Source organism: Thamnophis elegans, chromosome 2 (assembly GCF_009769535.1).
Source record: "Thamnophis elegans isolate rThaEle1 chromosome 2, rThaEle1.pri, whole genome shotgun sequence".
Classification (NCBI taxonomy): Eukaryota; Metazoa; Chordata; class Lepidosauria; order Squamata; family Colubridae; genus Thamnophis; species Thamnophis elegans.
Genome location: NC_045542.1, coordinates 6,237,396 through 6,260,455, shown reverse-complemented (window position 1 = coordinate 6,260,455; position 23,060 = coordinate 6,237,396). Strand labels below are relative to the sequence as shown.

At 40.8% G+C, this 23,060-nt stretch overlaps 1 protein-coding gene across 1 annotated transcript in view; it reads right to left on the bottom strand.

Moving 5' to 3' along the window:
- DNMT1 (DNA methyltransferase 1) overlaps positions 1-23,060 on the bottom strand; it is a 59,323-nt gene that overhangs the window by 25,189 nt on the left and 11,074 nt on the right. The window contains exons 4-16 of the mRNA XM_032210202.1: positions 21,715-21,991; positions 20,732-20,804; positions 18,665-18,767; positions 16,996-17,036; positions 14,701-14,752; positions 12,796-12,879; positions 12,005-12,114; positions 10,018-10,136; positions 7,190-7,282; positions 6,598-6,749; positions 3,853-4,040; positions 1,258-1,447; positions 334-431 (exon numbers count right to left, since the gene is read on the bottom strand). Of these exons, the coding sequence (XP_032066093.1) occupies positions 334-431; positions 1,258-1,447; positions 3,853-4,040; positions 6,598-6,749; positions 7,190-7,282; positions 10,018-10,136; positions 12,005-12,114; positions 12,796-12,879; positions 14,701-14,752; positions 16,996-17,036; positions 18,665-18,767; positions 20,732-20,804; positions 21,715-21,991 (1,580 nt within the window). The remainder of the gene's footprint in view (positions 1-333; positions 432-1,257; positions 1,448-3,852; positions 4,041-6,597; positions 6,750-7,189; positions 7,283-10,017; positions 10,137-12,004; positions 12,115-12,795; positions 12,880-14,700; positions 14,753-16,995; positions 17,037-18,664; positions 18,768-20,731; positions 20,805-21,714; positions 21,992-23,060) is intronic.

Below are 23,060 nucleotides of genomic sequence, written 5' to 3'. Positions count from 1 at the left end.
GTATATAAGTCTAACTGCTATTGCTATTGCTTTAAATGAGCAAGGAATGTCCCCATTCTGAGTCTTGTGGTCATAAATGTCTGGAGAAACGGAATATATTCTGTTTGCCTACCAGCCCCAGTGATTCAGTGTAAACAGGATTCTCTGGGGTGGGGGTGTCAGCATATCAGAACCTGTATTTATGACTATGAAGTCCAGAAACAAACTTATTCGAAAACCAATTAATGGAAGGTTTCTCGGACTGCCTTCCCCTTGCTTGTTAACACCTAAACTGAGGAGCTAGCAGCTGCTCTGCCCTCAATATTGGCTGATGAAAATAAAAATAATTATTACCTCCGATGCAGGCAGGCTTGTCTTGACTTTCCACTCCCTCCAAACTTAATCATATCTTGGCAAGCTTTGCATTTACCACACTCTGGTTGCTGGCAAACCTGCGGGAAAAAAGCAAGGGGTGTGTGTGCGCAACTAGATCAAGGAGGAAATCTTCCTATCTTCATGTGGAAACTGTTGTTAATGAGTACTACTGCATGCTTTGAGGACTGGATAAAATCTCACAATCCAAAGCAACCATCATGCTTCAAATTCGCGCGACACATAAGGAAAATTCCGAAAAAGTTTACCGTAATTTGTGGTCTATACTGTGAACGTGACCGCTGGATGCTGGCATAATTTGGGATATCCTGGCTAGAAGCAACGCGGCGGTAAAATATAAATGATCAGATACCAAAATGGCTTAGGGCCAGCCTACTGCCACATACCTCACAGCGGCCGGTGAGATCCCACAGATTGGGCCTCCTTCAGATGCCGTCAGCCAGACAATGTCGGCTGGCGGCTCCCCAGAGGAGGGCCTTCTCTGTGGCTGCTCCAACCCTTTGGAACGAGCTACCCCCAGACATCCGGACCTTGCCCACTCTCATGGCCTTCAGGAAAGCTGTTAAAACCTGGCTATTCCGGCAGGCCTGGGGCTGTTGACCTCATTGTTGAGGTCCAGCCCCGATTACAATGCATGTGTGGTGCTTTTAAATCTGTCTTTTTAAAAATAATTTCTTTCTTCCTCTTCTTTTTGTAAGCCGCCCGGAGTCCTTCGGGATTGGGCGGCATATAAATTCTATTAATTAATTAATTAATTAATTAATTAATTAATGTGAATGTGCTTAATAGGCCAAAAGAAAGGGATCAGAAAGGAGTGGAAGACGTAAAGCCTTTTCCATCTGAATGCCAGCCTCCTCCACCTAACCCCCGCCCCCCCTCCCGTACCTCACAGACTCCACAGCGCCTCCGCTTGGCAGCGTTCTCCTTGTCTTCTTCTTTTTCATTCTTCTCAATTTGTTCAGAGAAGAAAGTGTCAAAGATCAAATAGACCAGCTTGGTTGTGGTGGCCTTGGTAGGACCTTTATCTTTGTCAATTTTGGTGGGATGCCTGATAGCCTGTCTCCTTGCGGCTCGTCTGGAGAAGAAACCGGAAAGGATTAGGTCCTTGCGGGACTTACCTGGGTACAGCATAAGGGCAGCACTGGGACAAAATGAAACAACTAGAAACACTGCTTCAAAAATCCTCACTGGACATGCAACATAGAGAGCCGAGGTGGCGCAGTGGTTAGAGTGCAGCACTGCAGGCTACTTCAGCTGACTGCAGTTCAGCAGTTCGGCTGTTCAAATCTCACCGGCTCAAGGTAGACTCAGCCTTCCATCCTTCCGAGGTGGGTGAAATGAGGACCCAGACTGTTGGGGGCGATATGCTGACTCTGTAAACTGCTTAGAGAGGGCTGAAAGCCCTATGAAGCGGTACATAAGTCTAACTGCTATTGCTATTGCTATTTCTAGAAATCTTGAAGCAAGAGGGAAAAGATGTTACTTCTTAAAAATATGTATATTTAGAATAATATTAAAATATATGATAAACAATATTTAAATGTTAGCATCTTTTATCACTGCGTTGTTACGTTATAATACTACATATAGTTTAATTTTTCTTGTTAAAAGTATTTTGGAGTATTAAGTAAAACATACTATCTGCACAAAATTAGCACTGAAAGCCATGGACTAAAAATTGGTTGAGTGATTTCAAATTTTGCACTAAAAGGAGTTATAGCTGGCTCCTCATTTTTGTCTATGTCTTAGGCGAAGCAGAAAGGCAAGAGGTTTATGCTGAAAACAGAAAAAAAAATCATCATTATAGAGAAAAGGAAAGGAAATTACATGTTTTGGATTTTATCCTTTAGATCAGTGGTTCTCAACCGGTGGGTCGGGACCCCTTTGGGGGCCGAACGACCCTTTTACAGGGGTTCGTCTAAGACCATCAGAAAACACATAATTTCGATGGTCTTAGGAACCGAGACACCAATTTTATGGTTGGGGGTCACCACAACATGAGGAACTATATTAAAGGGTCCTGGCATTGGAAAGGTTGAGAACCACTGCTTTAGAATATGAAATAGCTACAAAGAGCCATAATTTTTTGTATTTTGAAAAAGGGAACGGAGGAAGCAAAATTCAATTTATGCATTCTTCCACAACAAAATGCTGGCTCAAACTGCATTATCCTCAATCAAAACACTGTATTATTACTCTTCTTTCCAACCCCCCCCCCCACTTTTCTCCTCTTTGCAAACTTTGGAAAACTGAAGGTTTTTCTGAAATAAGCTTTCCTTTTCATAAATTAGTTCACTTCATGACCAGATCTATTTTCAAATGTTGACCAATATGCATGTTGGATCCCATTTTGAGGATAGGAAGGCAAAAATGTGTTTTTTTTTTTTTTGGGGGGGGGGGGGGGAGAGATTTTCTTCAAATTGTCCAGCCATTTTCTCAGCTACAATACAGCTGATCAGTGGGAAGCTGGATCTTTACCCGGCCCAGGTGCCATGAGGAGTTCCTTCTCATCCCAAACAAGAGTTAGTTTTGAATAAATTACGTAAATTGTTTCAGTGTAATATAACTAGTCCTCAACTTATGACCCCAATTTAGCCCCAAATCCCATTGCCCCATTTTGCCCAATTTCATGACCTTTCTTGCCACAATTGTTAAGTGAATCACTGCAATGACTAAGTTAGTAACACAGTTGTTAAATGAGCCTGGCTTCCCCATTGACTTTGTCAGAAAGATTGCAAAAAGTGATTGCATGATTACACTTGAACCATCATAAATAGAAATCAGTTGCCAGGTTCCACCACAAATCCGCGGTAGACTAAAGCGCACTCGACGAAAGCACGTACGTGACGTCATCACAGCGCGACGAAAACGGCACGCTGTGAGCGGTAAATTTAAAATTAACGCGAAAACCTTACCCTACCCCCCCCCAAACCTAACCCTAAACCTAACCCCTAACCTAACCCTTAACCTAACGCTAAACCTAACGCTAACCCTTAACCTAACACTAACCCTAACCCTAACGCTTAACGTAACCCTAAACCTAACCCTAACCCTTAACCTAACCCTAACCCTTACCTTTATGTGAATCGGCTTGCTTTAATTTAATTTTAATTTATTTTTAATTTTATTTGTCGCGCTGCTGATGATGTCACGTACGCGCTTTGATCGGGCGCGCTTTAGTGGACCGCGATTTTGACGGGTCACGAGTTGCCAAGGGTCTGAATTTTGATCATGTAACCACAGGGATGCTGCAATGGTCGTAAGTATGAAAAACAGTCATAAGTCTCTTTTTTTCAGCGCCATTGTAACTTTGAATGGTCACTAATGGTTGGAAGACTACCAGTAAAACCTGGCAGTTCATGGTAAAGAATTTGCCTTCACTTAAAGCCAGACCAATGCAAAGTATGTATTTTGTTACAAGACAGACGTTTCCTTTGAGCCAGTGAACCCCCCCCACATAGAGCCCAACTGCCCTCCTACCTTTTCCCCAAGGTGACTCCCGCCAGCTTAATCAGGTCCCTCATGCAAGGCGTGATAAGGACTGGAGGCTCATCACTATCCCCAGCCTCATCGTAGCTCTCCACCTGCTCCACTACAAACTGGGCATGTCGCAGAAGGGAATCTTCCGTGAAACGGTTGAAGTTCAATCCAGCAGGAGGAACTGTGGTCTGGAGAAAATCAAGGAGAGTTAATTATGGTTTTCAGATAAGCTATGCAGGAAGAAAGGCACACATGAGCTGCCTCCCTCAACACTCCCCCCCAATCAGAGGTCCCATCTATTCTCTAAGGTTCCTGATCTTCAAAGGCCTTGGGAAGGGTTCACCGATAAATGCACGCTCGACAAAAGCGCGCTGACAAAACCGCCGTGACAAAACAGCGAAGACGAAATCGTGCCCACAGAAGCGCGCCAATAAATGCGCGCCGACGAAAGCGTGCCATCAACAAACAACATAATACAACGTAATAACCCTAACCCTTACTTTAACCCTAATCACGCTTTCATCGGCGCGCATTTATCGGCGCGCTTCTGTGGGCGCGATTTCGTCTTCGCTGTTTTCTTGCCACGGTTTTGTCGGCGCGCTTTTGTCGAGCCTACATTTGACGGGTCACGCTTAGGAAGGCAGTTTGGAGCAGGGGATGCTTTATTAAACCAGGATTGAGAAAACCCAGGTTCAAATCCCCATTTTCCCAGGTGTTTTTTTCCCCCCTCAGGTGTGCCCAACACACAGGAATGTTGTAAGATATAAGCAGAAAAACTGCCTTATAAACTGTCTTCAATTCTTTAGAGAAAAAGCAGGATATCTCCATTTGGTAACTTTGTGACCCCCAAATACTTATGCTTTTAAACTACAGTATCAGGGGAAAAGGCTGCAATCCTAGAAAAACCTGAAGGCAAAAAAAAAAAACAAAAAAAAAACCCTAAACTTTCCAGGTGAGGGAGAGTCAGAGAAACACTCCTTCTGGGCTCGAGTCTGAGGTTAATCTGGGAGAGCAAGAGGAGGATCAGAGGCGTGGCTTCAAAGGATTATCCTCAGACTCCAAGGGCAAGATGGCAGGGTTAATACCCATTGGTTACTCCTCCCAAACCTCACTCTGGAAACAAATCTCGATACCATTTTGCAACTGCCCAATTCAATTAGCAACACAATGGAATCTTCAACTATTTAATGAATGTAAAGTTTTAGAAATAGAATACTATTGTAGCAAAATTCAGTGATTAAAAAAAAAAAGAACTACCACAAGTCATTATGATGTATACTTTTTTTTTTGGTCCCTTTGAGTCAATCTTGAGTACTCTTGACTAACTGGACAAGAAAATGTAGTTTTATTGACAACATTTTAAGAAGTGCTTTGCCCTTTAATTTTTCGTAGGGGTGAGAGATTGACTGGCCCAAGGCCACCCATCTGGATTTGTGTCTAAGCAGGACTAGAATTTATGGTCTCTTGGCTTAAGTTGGTGCCTTAACTGCACCAAACAGTTTTTGTAAGTTTGTTAGGGAACAGAGGCCCGTCAAATATTACTGAAATCATATTCCAAGCACTCCTTGTGGGCTGAGGCTGCAGGAAGCTGTAGTTCAGCAAAATCTGAAGAGAAACACTTACCTATTCTGGATTTATGGACTATTGAAAGAGTTTTGAAACAAGGAGTGTATACTGTTCATTTGCTTTTTTTCTGATTGATGACACAGCATTCCATGATCTGAGGCTGAAACATCCTTTAAGTCAGGGGAATCCAAATAATATTTGGAAGAGGCTCAGGCAAATGTTTCCCCAATTCACTGATGTAATAATTAGGAGAAACCTCAATCAGACTTGCAGGATTCTGCTATTACAGGCTGTTGCAATAAATTATAGTTTTAGTTTTCCTATAGAATTGATTTCCTAGACAGGTTTACCTAGCGATGTTGACATCAACCTTTAGCTCTCTTTGGCCAGGTAGAAGTTCTTTAATATTCCTGTCAAGGTCTCTCTTTCTATATTTGGGAAGCAACAATCTGATAAGCCGAATGTTGTATAGTATCTGTTGTGGCCCAGCAGGAGCCGTTGGAGCTGCCACCAGACTCCCAACAGCGAGGGGCCCTATGAGTCAGCTCTGGAGGAGGTGGAGGACCCTGGACAGGGTTCCGACTCCAAGCAGGGTGCAGAGAGGCTGGTTGGCCACCAGGAGGCGCTGAGCCTTGGACCAGTGGGGAGGAGACAAGGGAGAGTGAGCCGGGGGCCAGTAGTGAGTTGTTCCTGGATGCACGCCATCAAAGAGCTACTAGGTGTCAGGAACAATTACACAATTACAGGAGGTGATTGCACTCAGCTGGTGGTCATTAGGCTCCTCTCCAGACTATAAAAGCTACTTGTGCACACGGCCCTCTTTGCAGAAGTCAACGCAGGATTGAATGTCGGAAGACAGTACTGGGAGCTTGGCAGGCTGGATTGCTGCCAAGCCTTATCTGTGTTTATTGCTGCCTGAGTTTGTCTGAGTTGCTGCCAAGGTCCTTATCTATTTGTTCTGCTTGGCTTTCAGCCACCGAGGTCTTGGTGTCTTGCTATTAAAGTACATTCCAGTTAAGCTTGTCTCGGCATTCGTTACTGGACAGAGGAGGGGGTCAGAACAAGTTATCTATAATTCCATAGCTTGGTTTATGCCTTCTGTGAACAAGCAATATATTGGCATTTTCTTTTACACTGCATAAAAAAAAAAATGGAGCTTCCCTGCTTAGTCAGACTAACCTCTATCTTATTCAGCAGGTCCTCATAGCTGACGTCAGGATTGTTCTGCAAGAATTCAACAACAATCTTGCTCATGTAAATCTTCTCTTGCATCAGTGCAAAGATGGGGGCATATTCGTCACTGGGTTCCATCAGGATGTAATCTGCAAAGGCTAGAAGACAGAGCAAATGCATGCCCAGTTAATGGGACCTGGGTGGGGACATAAACATAACTAGGAACGTAACCTATTATTTTAAAAATTATAAGCACGCAACCATGATGGATTGAAATCAGTTGCTTTTTACCTATCTCAAAGAACTTAACATATCATGCCTCGTAGAGCATGTACTATACCTTCATCAGATGAAACAAGTGCAGTGTGGCAAAAATCATCATGAATTGGGGAGACTTGTGGTTTCTAATATATAGCATTTAAAATGACCTCAGTGTGGAATGTGCGTTGGGGAAGGGCAACAGAATGTAAAGGAATACTTTGGTTCAACCAGACTCAATTTTGTCTACCTGATTGCATCTTAATGCCCTCTGAACCCAGCATGTAAGAGAAACACAATGGACACTTCTGAGAATTAATCTCTGCCAAATTGACCTTACCTGTGGTGAAGCCAATTAAAGCTTTCTCCCCTCCATCAAAACCAGTGATCCACCAAGCGTTGATGGGGCCCATTTTTTTGGCTCGGACACCCCCTACAACAGTAACAGAAATATAAAGGAGATTTAACCCATCGCCATGGTTTTCCTGACTATTGTTGTTGTTTTAATATTTATTTCACGTCTCTTGAATATCAGTAACATTTCTGAATTTTTATAACTTAATTATCAAACCAGATAGATGTCCATCACTAAATACAACATTGTGTAGTCTTATTTTCTCAGCCTTTCCTTTTTTTAGGACAAAAGGCGCACAATCTAACTATGCCGCATGGTTCCTGAAATTGCCACCACGCTGTAATATTTAATGTGGTACAAATGATGAGACACATGGGAAATGATGTGAACTGTACCTAGTTGAAATTCATGACTGGTCTCGCCCACTCCTTGGAGTAGGGAACTATAAGAGCACTCAAAGTGCAACTATATAGCCTTGGTCCAAAAGAGATTGCATATACTTGCTTTAGAAATCTGAAAATGCTTCCTTGTCTACCTGGAAGTTATCAGTTTTTCAATTCAGTCTCCAAATATAGCCTTGACTTAAGTGTGAACTTTGTCTCTGGCTGGCTCTTGAAAAGTCTGAAATCTCACGTTTTAAGTGGAACAACAACTTCTGAATTTTTGTCCCAAATAACATAAGCAATGTATATTACAATAAGTGTCACTTTGAAAGTTCCTAGCTTTCCTTTCCAATTGTGCATTTATGAAACTGAAAGGCCCAATTATTTAATGTCTTGTAAAATGTCTTCACATCTTGTTGGCATGAAGATTTTTTTTGGAAATGTTTTTTATTGTTTAAGTTAAACAAAAAAACACACACACAAAAAGAATCATCTTTCGTAACACCTTGTAGAAAGCGTTATCGATTGGTTACAAATATATTCTGTGCGTTTCTTCCACCATCCTTACATATACTTCATTCAAATCGAGTTGTACATTTTAAGTCAAGAAGGAAAAATTACGTATTTTACTATCCCTGTACCACAATTCTCATTTGATTACCATTATTTAAACATGTTTTTATCTAGAATCATTTATATTTAAAGACACAACCACCTACTGGCATTCATTTGCAGTTTCAATAGATCTCCAATAACGTTACACCTTTATGACATATTCTAAAACAACTTCAGTTAAGTAAGATATCTAAGCATTTCTCCCCCATAACACACCTGTATATATCATTAGATATTATCCATTAACACTTCTTTGTTATTATTGTAGTTGACTAAAAGTTATTTACTGTTTATCTCACCTCTCCTCTCCACAGGCCCACACAATATTATACCTTTATAGCCATCTTTAAACAATGATCTATTAATAAGATTTATAGGTCTTTTCCCTCAATCCCAAATTAGTTAATTACGTGCTAAGGAAATAAACGTTAAACATGTAAGATAATCTAAGAGTTGTTAACATTTCTACTTATCATTCACCAAAAGTATACATTAACATTTCTATGGCCTGGTTATTTATCCTAACTAAGGTTATCATTTCACTATTAGTATCATAGTAAATTATATGTTAACGAATATACATATGTTGTATTTGTGCTGATAAATAAATAAAGGGAGACTAGTATAGATCTATTTCAAGCTATTTAGCTCTCATCAGCTAGCGATACCCTTACTGGGATTTGAACCTGGGCTATATTACATATTAGGCAGACATCTTAGCCATTAGGCCACAGGCTCTTATCCGTTATCAGCCAAGCCAGGGTGAAAGGTATCTATTAGAGGTTAAGGGTATGGCTAGCTGATGAGAGCTAAATAGCTTGAAATAGATCTATACTAGTCTCCCTTTATTTATTTATCAGCACAAATACAACAAAATGTAACAAAAAGGCAACAGTAAAAATATTGGGTTTCTGCCTGGATGGTCTCTTGTGAAGAGCCGAAGGACAGAGAATGGAAGTAGTGATCTTCCTCCCATATTTGGGCATACCGGGGGTTGTAAAAATCTAATAGAATATACGTACGTACGTACGTACGTACGTATGTATATACATGTATAAAGATTTTTTTGGGTATGGTGCCTCCAATTCAGGGTTGACTCCTGGTGAATGCCTAGGTCCAGTCAGAGGAGGCGTGGTCAAAATTTACATACTCAGTCTCTAGGCTAATGGACAAAGTTAACCCATGATTGGATTCCCCAAGCAGCACACAGGAGAAGTGTTTAGTAAACACAAAGAAATAACTTCATAATAGCAGTATTCAGCACCACTCTTTTAATAATGCAAATTATTATGTGAGATATTTTCTAATAGATCTGGATATAATAACTTAAAAGACCCCATCTGTTAACACTAGCCAGCAGGAAGTTCTGGAATCCCAGGACCGTAAAGCCAGCAGGAAATTCTGGAATCCCAGGACCGTAAAGCCAGCAGGAAGTTCTGGAATCCCAGGACCGTAAAGCCAGCAGGAAGTTCTGGAATCCCAGGACCGTAAAGCCAGCAGGAAGTTCTGGAATCCCAGGACCGTAAAGCCAGCAGGAAGTTCTGGAATCCCAGGACCGTAAAGCCAGCAGGAAGTTCTGGAATCCCAGGACCGTAAAGCCAGCAGGAAGTTCTGGAATCCCAGGACCGTAAAGCCAGCAGGAAGTTCTGGAATCCCAGGACCGTAGAGCCAGCAGGAAACTCTTTATCTGATCACCATTCTGAATATTCTAGACAGGTTTTACACAAATCACAGGGTGCAGAAAATGATCACTGATAAAGATCTAGGGTTCAAATTCCCTTAGCCTTGCACTAAGCAAGCCCCCGTTTCTCTTACCATCCAGGCAGGGGTTATCATCATATATTGGCTTCACAGCACCACTGAAGTAGAGTTCAATATTCCTTTCTATGAGGCCGGTATCAAATGGGCATAGATGACCTTTTCGATCATATACACTGAAAAGAAAATGTAATGGGTGTAGATTTTTATCGATCCAATTTTACTCTTGCTATTTATTACAGCAAAATACAAACCTACTGCCTAAGAGTAATATACACAGAACAGTTCCCATGTAACAAGGCAATACATGTAAAGACTTGTGCTTTTGCAATGAAAAACTCAAAAGGAAGCGCTGATAGTAAGGCCACGGTGGAGTGAGTTAGGGAAAGTGAATGACGTTCATGAGGATAGCATGTTATGTGTATTTGCTTGTTTACAAGGTCTTTTGTCACTTTCACCAAAACAAATCTAAACAGCTTGAAAAATATACATTGGGCAGCTGGGTAGAGACCAGACTGGGCTGAAGACTCTGGCTTCGTTCCAAGAATGCAGACTTGCATTGGCAGAGTAGGTCCACCCTGAAAAACGTCATTTGCCGCTGCTAACACAAGGGGGAATTTCAGGCTACAAACATTTCCTGCATTACTTTTAAGTTTGGGCTATTTTTATGGGCAGGTAGTGTTGTGGCCCAGCAGGAGCCGTTGGAGCTGCCACCAGACTCCGACGGCGAGGGGCCCTATGAGTCGGCTCTGGAGGACCCTGGACAGGGTTCTGACTCCGAGCAGGGCGCAGAGAGGCTGGTTGGCCACCAGGAGCCACCTGAGCCTTGGACCAGTGGGGAGGAGACAAGGGAGTGTGTTCCGGACGTCATGCATTGGAGCAGTGGGGAGGAGACAAGGGAGTTGTTCTTGGATGACTGGCAACGAACAGCTAATAGGTGGAAGGAACAGTTAGGCAGTTACAGGAGATAATTGCACTCAGATGGTGGTAATTAGGCTCCTCTCAAGACTATAAAAGGAATGATTGTGCACACGCCCCTTTGCAGGAGTCAACATATTCACTAAAGTTGGAGAACTTTTGTGGCTAGCTTGGCAGGCTGGATTGCTGCCAAGGTTAGTCTGTGCTGGCTTGCTGCCAAGGTCCTGTCTGCTTTAGTGTAGGATGAGGGGGGGTCAGAACAAGATACCATTGTATAATTTCACAGATCTCAAATATTAAAAAAAAGAAATGGGTTTCTAGACATGATTTTGGAAAATAAAACTGCAGCCAATTTTCAGCACTTAGAAGGGGCTTAGCAGGACTGCCGAAAGGAACCTTGAGGATTAGAGTTATCCACCCATAGTAACAGGGAGAACAAAAGGCAAGTTCAACTTAATCTAAGCAAAGTTAAATTAATGTATTCGAGGTTAAATCCATCCATCCAAATTCACATTGGGGTTTGCTCAAGAAAAATATCATGATTATTAAATCAGATGTCCAAGAGGACTGGAAAAGGATATCAAACCTCCAATATGATAAGAATAGTAAGAATATATTCCAATCACATTTCTCTACATATTGTACATATTCCTGATCATTACACCTCAGAAATCTTGTCGTAAATCTGGAAAGTTGACAACCAAAATTATCAACACACCACACTACTTCACTTAATGACTTTTTGCTGACATCAAGATTGAGATGATGGGTTTTATGGATTTGTTTATAGATAAGAGATATGATATGGGAAAAAGAAATCATTTGTATTCTAAGATAAGGTGGTAATTTATTAAAATTGTTAATACTTGTTTGTGTCACTCCTTTATATATTTATTTTCTCTTTCGTTGATATATTCTTTCTTTTTTCTATTTTCTTTCTTTTTTTCAGTTTGCATTAGTTTTTGTTGTGGTGAATTGTAATTTTTAATAAAATTACTTTTAAGAAACTCAAACTTGTGGGTAGAAGAAGCCTACTTCATAAAAAAAGAGAAAAATCCACGTGGTTTTGAATCTCTCCAAATCAGATCACCTTCCAATTTACACTTTACAATGAATAAAGTTTTACCTAAAAAATGTTACTTTGTGCTGTGGCAGGTCATCATAGCTTTCAAACCCATCTTCGTTGGCATCAAAAATGGACAAGCGTTCATCTGTCAACATCTCTGGTTCATCCAGCTAGGAGTAAAGAACATTTGGTTTTCATCCTGACAACGTTCAAATGAGGGAAGTTTTTTATTTTTTTTTACACATCTTAATATTAAATTTTATTTTTTGTTTAATTATTCAATATTTCAATATGCTATTTTTGAACCAATCACCCTATCTTAATTATCATATCTTTTGATGTGAATAAAATATTATCAATCATATTTGTTACATTTAACAGACAAATAACTAATATTAATACCAACATTTATCTTACGTTAAGATCTTCCATTATTGCTTATTCAACTTGTTATTTGATTATTCAATATTTCAGTATATTGTTTTTATATCAATCACCATATTCTACATAATGCCAATTATATATTATTACATTTAGCATACATACTGTATGTATATTCATATTTTTATATAATTTTTTTAAATTTTTGTTACACAGACAACACATACACACAACAATAAAGAAAACAAAACAAAAACACACACACACACAAAAACATCATCACATACAGCATGTTGTTTGGTTACAGGTGTTTTAACATCCATATTCTCCAATATTTACCATCCCAGATTTTTCACCTAGTATAACCAAATACCTCACTTTCATTGTACAGTATATGTTCAGTTACAATTAGTATTATTTTTTTCCTCCAAATGAGGAAGTTTTTCAGCTGCAAAAGTGGGCCAACTTACTGCATCATCTGGATCTCCTTGAAAGAACTTCAGATCAGGGTCGTCCAAGTATTGCCTGCATTCCATGCACTTGGGAGGGGTCGTCTGGAAGAAAAATGCATGACAGAAAAACTGCACTCAGACATCAGAAATATGTAATTAATGCAGGAATCGCTGCTGAATCTAATTTTGAAAACAATACATTGGAATATGGAATCAACATATTGAAGTTATCATGAAGGCACGAACTCTGCATTTTCAGTTCTTAATTCAGGGGTGGGTCTTTGCATGCCGCTGAAATTCAGTGGCAGGTCCAGGGCATTCCAGCTCTCGCAGGATGGCACTTGAGGGGGCTACATGTGGTGTTTCCAACCTTGCTTCAATGAAGAAATCCAAGATAACTTTAGCTACTGTATTTATGCATTTAGTTGCCAGTTTGTTCTGTTTTGCTCACCTCCAAATCAAAGTGGACCGTAGGTATTTATATAAAGAATAGACAGTAAAATGAAACAGCTTTTCAAATTCCTATTCTGCCCTGTCAGCTTCTTTTATAAATAAAGAAGTTTATCATTTTACAAAAAACGTCTCATGTTAATTGAAAAGCTCATGAGGAAGTGAATTAGAGATGCGGAGTTAGCATTCTGAAAGGAGCCTTATGTAAAATGTCCTAGAAAAAGTACATAGCTAGAATACTAAATTTAGGTAACCAGGAACCTGGATATTTTATAATAAGATAATGCTATTTTCAAATAGTATGTAATCATTACTTCATGCAAGCAAAGAGCAATAATATTTAAAAGCATAAAAGGTAAAGGTTCCCCTAGAACATATGTGCTAGTCATTCCCTACTCTAGAGGGCGGTGCTCATCTCCGTTTCAAAGCTGAAGAGCCAGCGCTATCTGAAGATGTCTCCGTGGTCATGTGGCTAACATGACTAAATGCCGAAGGCGCATGGAAAGCTGTTACCTTCCCACCAAAGGTGGTTCCTAAATTTTTCTACTTGCATTTTTACATGTTTTCAAACTGCTAGGTTGGCAGAAGCTGGGAAAAGTAATGGGAGCTCACTCCGTTACGCGGCGCTAGGGATTCGAACCACTGAACTTCCTGATCAACAAGCTCAGTGTCTTACCCACCGAGTCACCGCGTCCCTCATTTATGAACATTTATATTTATATAACATTTTGAAGTATGATACTAGATTTATATATTATGTAAAGCTATAGCTTTTTAAAGCCACGTTCTATAGTACACAAGCATCACAGCTGAAATTATGCACTGGTTTTGCTTAATGTAAACAAACCACATTATAACCTATGTGATTGTTTAGTTTCAATTAACTGCAGATTTTTTCAAGTTGATGCTTTTCAGATATAATGCACTACCGTGTTCATGTTGGCTGAAGACTTGCAGGTGTTAAAAGGCTTCAAGTTGGAAAGAGTTCAATGTTTACCCATGACAGGCAGGAGGTAATGCCAAACATTTCCACAGTAACTTGCAAAGGAACATTGCTAAGCACACAATAAAACAGCCATTAGCAAACAGCAGCATGATTATCTGTAGCCACTTAACCATGCAGGTGATTGTTACATTTCTTCTGGTCTTATTCAAAAACTCTGATCCTGAATTGTCAGTAGCTAGAGAGGACCATTATCTCATAAAGGTTATCTATTATGTATATGGGGTGCTTTAGAATGTTTGGCCATTGTAATATTTACTAGCTTTCACCAAAACAATAGCAGATACAGCTAATTAAAACATGTTTCTCAGCCAAATTGTGTACATATACACAATATGATTTGCCACCCAACAGGGAAAGGCTCATCTGCACCAAACTACTTTCAACACTTCATTTTAGCAAATATAGTATAGATGGTGTTTTTTAATTCATTAAACAAACAAAATCACACAAACAAAGTAGCTACTTACTTTAACAGGAGTTACAGTTTTAATCTGATTTACTTCTTCTTTTATCTCAGACCTGGGGAGAAGGGACATACATAATGACAGAATTAGGGATATTACAGGCTATTATAACAAGTTTAAGATATTTGATAATTTTGTAAAGTGTTTGGATCCCAATAACCAACAGTAGCACATTTATGATTACCGTGGCGCCTTTTATTGCAAAATTGCTTACTAGAATCCTATATTCAAAAGGTGGAATATAAATTTAAATGCACTTGCATAGTATTTCTTTGTACAAATAAGCACATTAAAAACAAAGTTTGCCAAGGAGGTATATAATTGGCTATATTATAGTAAATTTCCACTATTATGGAAACAGAAGAGACTGTGGTTCTGCTCCAGTTTTATAATTATTACTTTCAATCTCTGCAGAAGCATAATGAAGTGTTGGGCAAATGCTGAATTTTTATTAAACTTGGAAGAAGCCGTTTCTGTTCTGATGGAAACATAACATTCCTGTTTCTTTCATTCTTGTAAACTCCATGCTTTTTTCTGCTCGTGCTTTCTACCATCCCCCCTCCATTTCCTTTTCTGAACTAACTTCCCGGAGTGTCACATCAACATAAACAAAGGAACCTAAGTGTTGTGGCCCAGCAGGAGCCGTTGGAGCTGCCACCAGACTCCGACAGCGAGGGGCGCTATGAGTCGGCTCTGGAGGACCCTGGACAGGGTTCCGACTCTGAGCAGTGCACAGAGAGGCTGGTTGGCTACCAGGAGGCGCCTGAGCCTTGGAGCAGTGGAGAGGAGACAAGGGAGTGTGATCCTGACGTCATGCATTGGAGCAGTGGGGAGGAGACAAGAGAGTTGATCCTGGATGCCCGGCAACGGAGGGCTAATAGGCGTGAAGAACAGTTACGCAGTTACAGGAGATAATTGAACTCAGCTGGTGGTAATTAGGCTCCTCTCAAGACTATAAATGGAATGACTTTCCACACGCTCGTTGCAGGAATCAATGTATTTACTAGAGCTGGAGAAGCTATCGTGGCTAGCTTGGCAGGCCGGATTGCTGCCAAGGTCTGGTCTGTGCTGGATTGCTGCCAAGGTCCAGTCTGTGTGTTAATAAATCCTTGAAGTATCTTTATCTCGGCGTGCTTTGGTGTATGAAAGGGGGGGGGGGTCAGAACACCTAAGTATAACTAAAGGGCCACTTTTACTCAGTCAAGATTACCAATTTTTTTTTAAAAAAAGTTAAGAACTGATTTTATTATTCTTTTCCCTCTCTCTATTCAAATGGAGAAGGCTCTGCTACAAAAACAGAGCAGCCAACTCTCCTTCATACTTCAGCAAGTTCTGCAAGATTAGAGTTGGTTCTTCTGATGTTGCTAAGATAAAACAGTCAGCACTCCAGGACAGTCTGACCAAGCCTGCTTAGAACTGTAGCTCTGCAACAACTGTACAGCCCTGTAGTACACCTCCCAAAGACCCATTAGATCACACAGATTAGGCCTCCTCCGGGTTCCGTCTACTAGCCAATGTCATCTGGCTACTACCCGGGGGAGGGCCTTCTCTGTAGCGGCTCCGGCCCTTTGGAACGAGCTCCCTGCAGAGATTCGGACCCTCACTTCTCTCCAGGCCTTCCGAAAAGCCGTTAAAACCTGGCTGTGTCGGCAGGCCTGGGGTCAATGAGTTCCCTTCCCCTCTCGAATCGTGTGGCTGTTGGTCGTTTTAAATTCCCTGTACTTTTTGCTGTAGTTCTTGTGTTTCCCTTCCCCTCCATTGGGTTTGTGCGCCGCCCTGAGTCCCGCTGGGAATAGGGCGGCATATAAATAAAATGAACCTCGAACCTTGATATGACAGGGACTAGATGACTGTGATCACATACAAAAGGGATGTATCTCTTGCATCTTGATATGAAAAAGAGAAAATGCGGCAGCCTTTGTGATCAAGAATCTCAATGAGATTGGGCCTAAAATGCCAATAATTCCTTTCTAACAGGACTAACAATTCTAGGAAATGTGGGTTTATAAACCTAGAGATCACAAGACAGTGAAATCCACAGAATGAAGAACAAGCAATATTTGAATTGCTACCTGCCTTACAAAATCGGAAATCTCTGACCCCCTTTTATCACTGACCCCTTTTCCATGGATGCTGCATTGAATTAACACTGAATTCTGCCTGATGATTCACTCTCGATAAAAAAGGCAACTTGCTTTCAAGCATATTCATCTTTGGGATCATTGTTTTAGGTAACTGCTACTAAGCCGTGGAGAGGAAAGTACCTTAGATTTTAAGTGTCCAGTTTACAGTACTTACACTTCTTTGGCTTCGGTTTTGATTCTTTTCTCATCCTGTTCCTTGAGAGGGAAATGGAAAACAAAAAAAAAGGGTAAAAAGTTTACATACTTTTAAAATTACAAGTAGTCCTCACTTAGCAACCACTTAAAGTTATGACAGAGTCTCCAAAAGTTACTTATGATCCAATTTTGAAGTTATGGCAGCTACACAACCCCTCCCCCCCCCATGGTCATGCCACTGCATATTGGGCATTTGGCAATTAGTTCACCAAAACTGGCCGTTGGATAAAGGGTTTCACTTAACGATCACATTTGCTTAATGACTGCCATGTTCACTTGATGACCACCGCCAAGAAGCTTGTAAAATTGGGCATGTTGACATGATCATCTATTTAACACAGTGTTTCTCAACCTTGGCAACTTGAAGATGTCCGGACTTCAACTCCCAGAATTCCCCAGCCGTCCAGACATCTTCAAGTTGCCAAGGTTGAGAAACACTGACTTAACAACTGCAATAATGTACAACTGTAATTCTTGGCTCAATTATGGTTGTAAGTTGAGACTACCTGTAATTGCATGCCGAAGCTAGATCTAATTAGCATCAATAAAAATCTTCCTCACAAAAGGGCAACTCTGTTAATATTCAATCCAAAATGAATTTGTCCTGGGTGATATATATTTCACAGTGAGGTATTCGGGTGCTTTTAGGGGGGGGAGGAGGCACAGGAAAACTAAACTTTCAAAGAATTTCATAAGCCTTCTCAACTGTCAGATGGGTTAAGTCAGTGGTTCCCAAACTTGGCAACTTTAAGACTTGTGGACTTGTGGATAAAAATATGGTGGATTATGCAAAATGTTTTTAAAAGAAGGATAAAGTTTACTCCTCAGTTATTCTTACTAGGTATATGTACTGACTTTACAGTGGTAGAGACTAATTTGATTCTGCACCTAACTACGGCAGCAAGACTGTTGGTGGCGCAATACTGGAAGAAGGAAGACTTGCCTACAATTCAAGAATGGACATTGAAAGTCACAAACTTAGCCGAGATGGCTAAAATATCGGCATATCTTAAAGATCACTCAAATGAGAGATATAAACGAGACTGGAAAAAATGGATTGACTATATACAAAACAAATACGGGACTAAGAAATTCCAGATAGCCTATGCTTAAGATCAGAAATGATTTAAATTGTTTAAAGTTAGCTCAGCAAGAAGAAGCTAAGATCAATGTAGAGATGTCATTAATTTATTTCTTTTTTCTCAATAGATCTTAGACCGTGTTTGTTAAAAATCCATACCGTGTACGGGTTCTGGGAAGTGGGGGGGGGGAGGAGGGGGGGTTGGGGGGAGGGTGGAGGGAGGGAGGGGTATACATTAGGCTAGACAAGAATTTGGTGGTAAACTAGAACTATTTTGACACACAAAAAATTGTACTTCAATGTCTTACTGATTGAGGAATGATGAAATGTTTGTTTTAAAAGAAATAAAACTTTTGAACTTTAAAAAAAAAAAAAGACTTGTGGACTTCAACTCCCAGAGTTCTCCAGCCAGAAGACTAGCTGGCTAGAGAATTCTGGGAGTTGAAGTCCACAAGTCTTAAAGTTGCCAAGTTTGGGAACCACTGGGTTAAATTGAAAGTTCTAGCCAGCCCATGCCATATAGGAGAAAACTAAGTTGCAAGCATACCTTTTCTCCTGGCAGTTCCTCCTCCTCTTCTTCCTCCTCATTTTCTGCATTACTTTCTTGTTTTAGCTCTCCATTCACCTCATCTGATTTGCGTTTATTGGATCTATTTTGATTAACCATAAAACGGACCCATAAAATATAAATTAATCAAAGGAGCTGCTGTTCATAGTACGGTATATATTAATAAGAGAAAAACAAAGCTAAGGGAAATGAGATCCGTTCCATCCTTCTCCCAACTTCTTTGTTGCATTCGCCCCAAACCAGTCCTTTTTCTAAAAAAATCAGACTCAGGCTCTTTATGGCTGAGTGTAATGTATAGCTAAAAGCATGCTGTACTTTGGCTCCCTGTATGGGTCTAATATATTATCCGTAATAATATGTTCTTGATACCATAACAAAACCTGCCTTCAATCATTATTATTTTTATTATTTATTTAATTAGTTTGTATGCCGCCCACTCCCGAGAGACTCAGGGCGGCTTACAAGTAAAAAAGGGAAGGGGAAACATACAAAAAACAAAACAACATTAAAAGGTCCACAACATTCACAACTTAGGATGGGGCTGAATAATTCAACAGGCCAGAAGGGTAGTAAGGGTCCGGATCTCAACGGGGAGATCGTTCCATAGGGCCAGCGCAGCTACAGAGAAAGCCCTCCCCCGGGGAATCACCAGCCGACATTGACCGGCAGATGGAATCCGGAGGAGGCCTAGTCTGTGCGATCTTATAGGTCTCTGGGAGGTAAGTGGCAGGAGGTGGTCTCTCAGGTAGTCAGGTCCGATACCATGTAAGGCTTTAAAAGTAACGACTAGCACCTTGAAGCATGTCCGGAGACCAATGGGAAGCCAGTGCAGCACGCGGAGGATAGGTGTAACGTGGGAGTACCTAAGTACACCCACTATCACTCGTGCCACTGTGTACTAGACAAACTGAATTCTTCGAACACTCTTCAGGGGCAGCCCCATGTAGAGCGCGTTAACAGTAATCCAGACTTGAGGTGACGAGGGCGTGACTGACCATCCAAAGGGCCTCCCGGTCCAGATAGGGTCGCAATTGGTGCATCAGGCGAACCTGGGCAAAGGCCCCCCTGGTCACAGCTGACAGGTGATGTTCTAACGTCAGCTGCGGATCCAGGAGGACTCCCAAATTGCGAACCCTCTCTGAGTCCTCTAAATCAGAGTTGTACCATACTTGGAACAGATTATCTACAGGAGGACTTCCCTAAAAAAACTGTCCCATGCAGTGACCATTCAAAGTTACAATAGTGCTGAAAAAATAACTTTGCAATCAAGACATTCATTTACAAACTTTGCAACATCTCTCAGTCACCTGTTCACCATTACAGCCAGTACATTTTGTCTGGTGCCTGAACTAGTTTTTCATCCCACCCCCCACCTCACAAAAATGGAGAGATTGGAGAAGAAGTGATTACGAACAAGCAGGCAGACAATGGGGAATGTACATTGAAAGGAATGTGCTAGTGCCAGCTATTTGCCTAGCATGCTCAAGGCCGTGAGCGCGAGGCAGACAGCCAGCATATGCATCCTTTCAATGTATATTCCCCATTGTGTGCTCTGCTTACTCTCTTATAATCCCCTCCTCTCCAATGAACTTAAATAAAAACATTAATTCCCTTCTTGCTAATTATCCCAGTGCCGGGGTTAACATTCCAAAGAAATGGGGAAAGGGGAAAAGGAAATCTGAAGTAAAACTGTAAGCATAGTCAGAGTCACATGATTGTTCATTAGCAACGGAGTTCCCAGTCCCAATCGCGATTGTTAAATGCGGACTACTTATATTGTTACCGAAATCTCTGATTATGAACCAGCAAGATGACTCCTAACTCTCTGCCCCAGGACAGTCTACTGTTTTATTCCTCTTTGGAAACATATCTCAGTATTTATTACTGCCTGCTCTTTGACATTAAGCATTTTCAATGCAGGTAGTCATGTCACAATTGGAGCAAAGAAAAAAATCTGAAAGGAACTTATGGGTGTCAATAAAGAATCAGAAGAGGCACAAACAGATGAAAGTAGAAAAATACCTGGATTTCACATAACTTACTCACCCTTTGGAAAATAAAGCCGTTATGGTTGGTTGCTTGCCAGAACTTCGGGTGATTCTGGAGCTGATTGAGGTTCCTGCAAATTCATTTTAAAAATGTTGCCAGGCAGATATTATGGCTGTCATTTTAAAAGTACTTAATGCAGGCTACGCACTCCTGATTTAAAGGAACACTTCTAAACTCCATGTATTACGTTCTAATAAGAAGGTTGTCTACTGCAATATTGCAAGGGGGGGGGGGTTAGGCTGCGATAGGAGCTTATGTGCTGTGTATTGTTAAATGTTTATTGTCTTTCAATTAAATTAAATGTTTATTCCCTTTCAAAAAAAAGTCTTCTTAGGGAAACCTAAGAAAATTGCAATAAAATTATGTTAAAATTAAACAGAAGCTTCCCTAAAAGTACATAATTTCCAGATAGTAAAAACAAGGGAAAAATACAGGACAAAGATCTCCAAAACATGATAACATGATCATATAGCAATAGCAATAGCAGTTAGACTTATATACTGCTTTGTAGGGCTTTCAGCCCTCTCTAAGCGGTTTACAGAGTCAGCATATTGCCCCCAACAACAATCCGGGTCCTCATTTTACCCACCTCGGAAGGATGGAAGGCTGAGTCAACCCTGAGCCGATGAGATTTGAACAGCCGAACTGCAGATTACAGTCAGCTGAAGTGGCCTGCAGTACTGCACTCTAACCACTGCGCCACCTCGGCTCTCATATTCTACTTCAACGCATTCAATTTGTTTAATATAATTGGTTCTGAGCTTGGTAACTATGTTCTACTAGCCCATTTATTCACACAACATTGTGTTGGCCAGCTGAGACCTAGTGTGAGAGGGGGAAATAACCAAATTTGTATTAAATGCTAAGCTTTCTTGTTTAGAGATAATTTGGGAGGGTATCCCTTTAAGCCCCAAATTTACAACTGACCCACCCTCTCTCCCCCAGGGAAATGTCTGTTAAGTAGATAACACATATCTTACTTCTGTTCTCACTATTGGACTTGCTCTTCCTGCCTCTCCGAGCTTTTGGAACAAATGGTGAAGATAACGGTGTTGAAGAGGAAGAGGAGGCAGCCTCTTCAACTTCCATGTTGCTTTCCTCCTTCCCCTTGTTCTCCACTCTCTCGGGGTCTTCATCACTGCCATAGCCACCATTTTCTGAGCATCCATTGAGCTTCTGGCCAAATGACAAGTTGTCTCCATTTTCTAAAGAGAGTTCTCTATGGAGGAGGACTTTGACTTTGGCCAGGTAGAGTTCCTGTGGTAAGAAGGGAAAGAGTAGCAGGTTGAATATGTTTATAAATCAGGGTGTGATTCCATGAGACGCTGCCTCCTAGCTTACCAGGATCATCTCTTAAACATAATCCATTTTAATTCTATAGGTTTCAACCCTTAGGTTATGAATGTTTCAGAGGTGGGTTCCTACCAGTTCGCACCTATTCGGTAGAACCGGTTCTTCAAATCCACCGAACCGGTTAGAGGAGGTTCCACCAGTGGACCCAGAAAGCAGGCAACACCTACAAAAGAGGTTCCAAAATTTTTTGAAACCCACCACTGGTCCTTGGATATGATTATTCTACACTATCATGCTCATATTTATAAAACTCAGGGCCTCTGTGAAAGGTAAGGATGACTACTGCGTTTGTGGTGCAATCAGAACATTGCGTGTGTTGAAGTTGTTTTAATGCAAAGATGCCTTTTAAAAAACATCATATTCTTATGCATGCCAGTGCTGTGTGTGAGGTAATTTAAGGTGGTTCTGACAAGTGTCGTCGGCATCTTCATATCCGGTCACATGGGCAGCAAGCCACTCCCATCCGGTCACATGGGCGTCAAGCCACTCCCACAAAGGAGGCCACACCCAGAGTAGGTTTGAACAATTTTTGAAACCCACCACTGGAATGTTCATATTTCCATTAAAAAAAAGAAGTAAGGCTAGTCATTTATGTGACTCATGGAAATAGTTAGTTTGCCAATAGCAAATATATATATAATCTTTATTACGGTCAAAGACCAGCAATACACATTAGTTTTTACACTATATTAAAAAATACTAACATTAAAATATAATTAAAAAGTATTGACACTAAAAGTGGATAATAACATAATGGTCCAAAGATTGTTAAGAGGTATGTCCAGATAATTGGTACAAGATGGTATTATACTTCTGTAGCCAATTTTTTTCTTATGGACATTGCAGCAGCACAGAACTTTGCCACTGCAGACGTGGTAACCGGGTTAGCGAATAAAAGTACTGGTTTAGGAAATTTATGAGCAGGTTCTCACTATGCCGATAATATGCATGTTTGTTTACTCCACCACACATA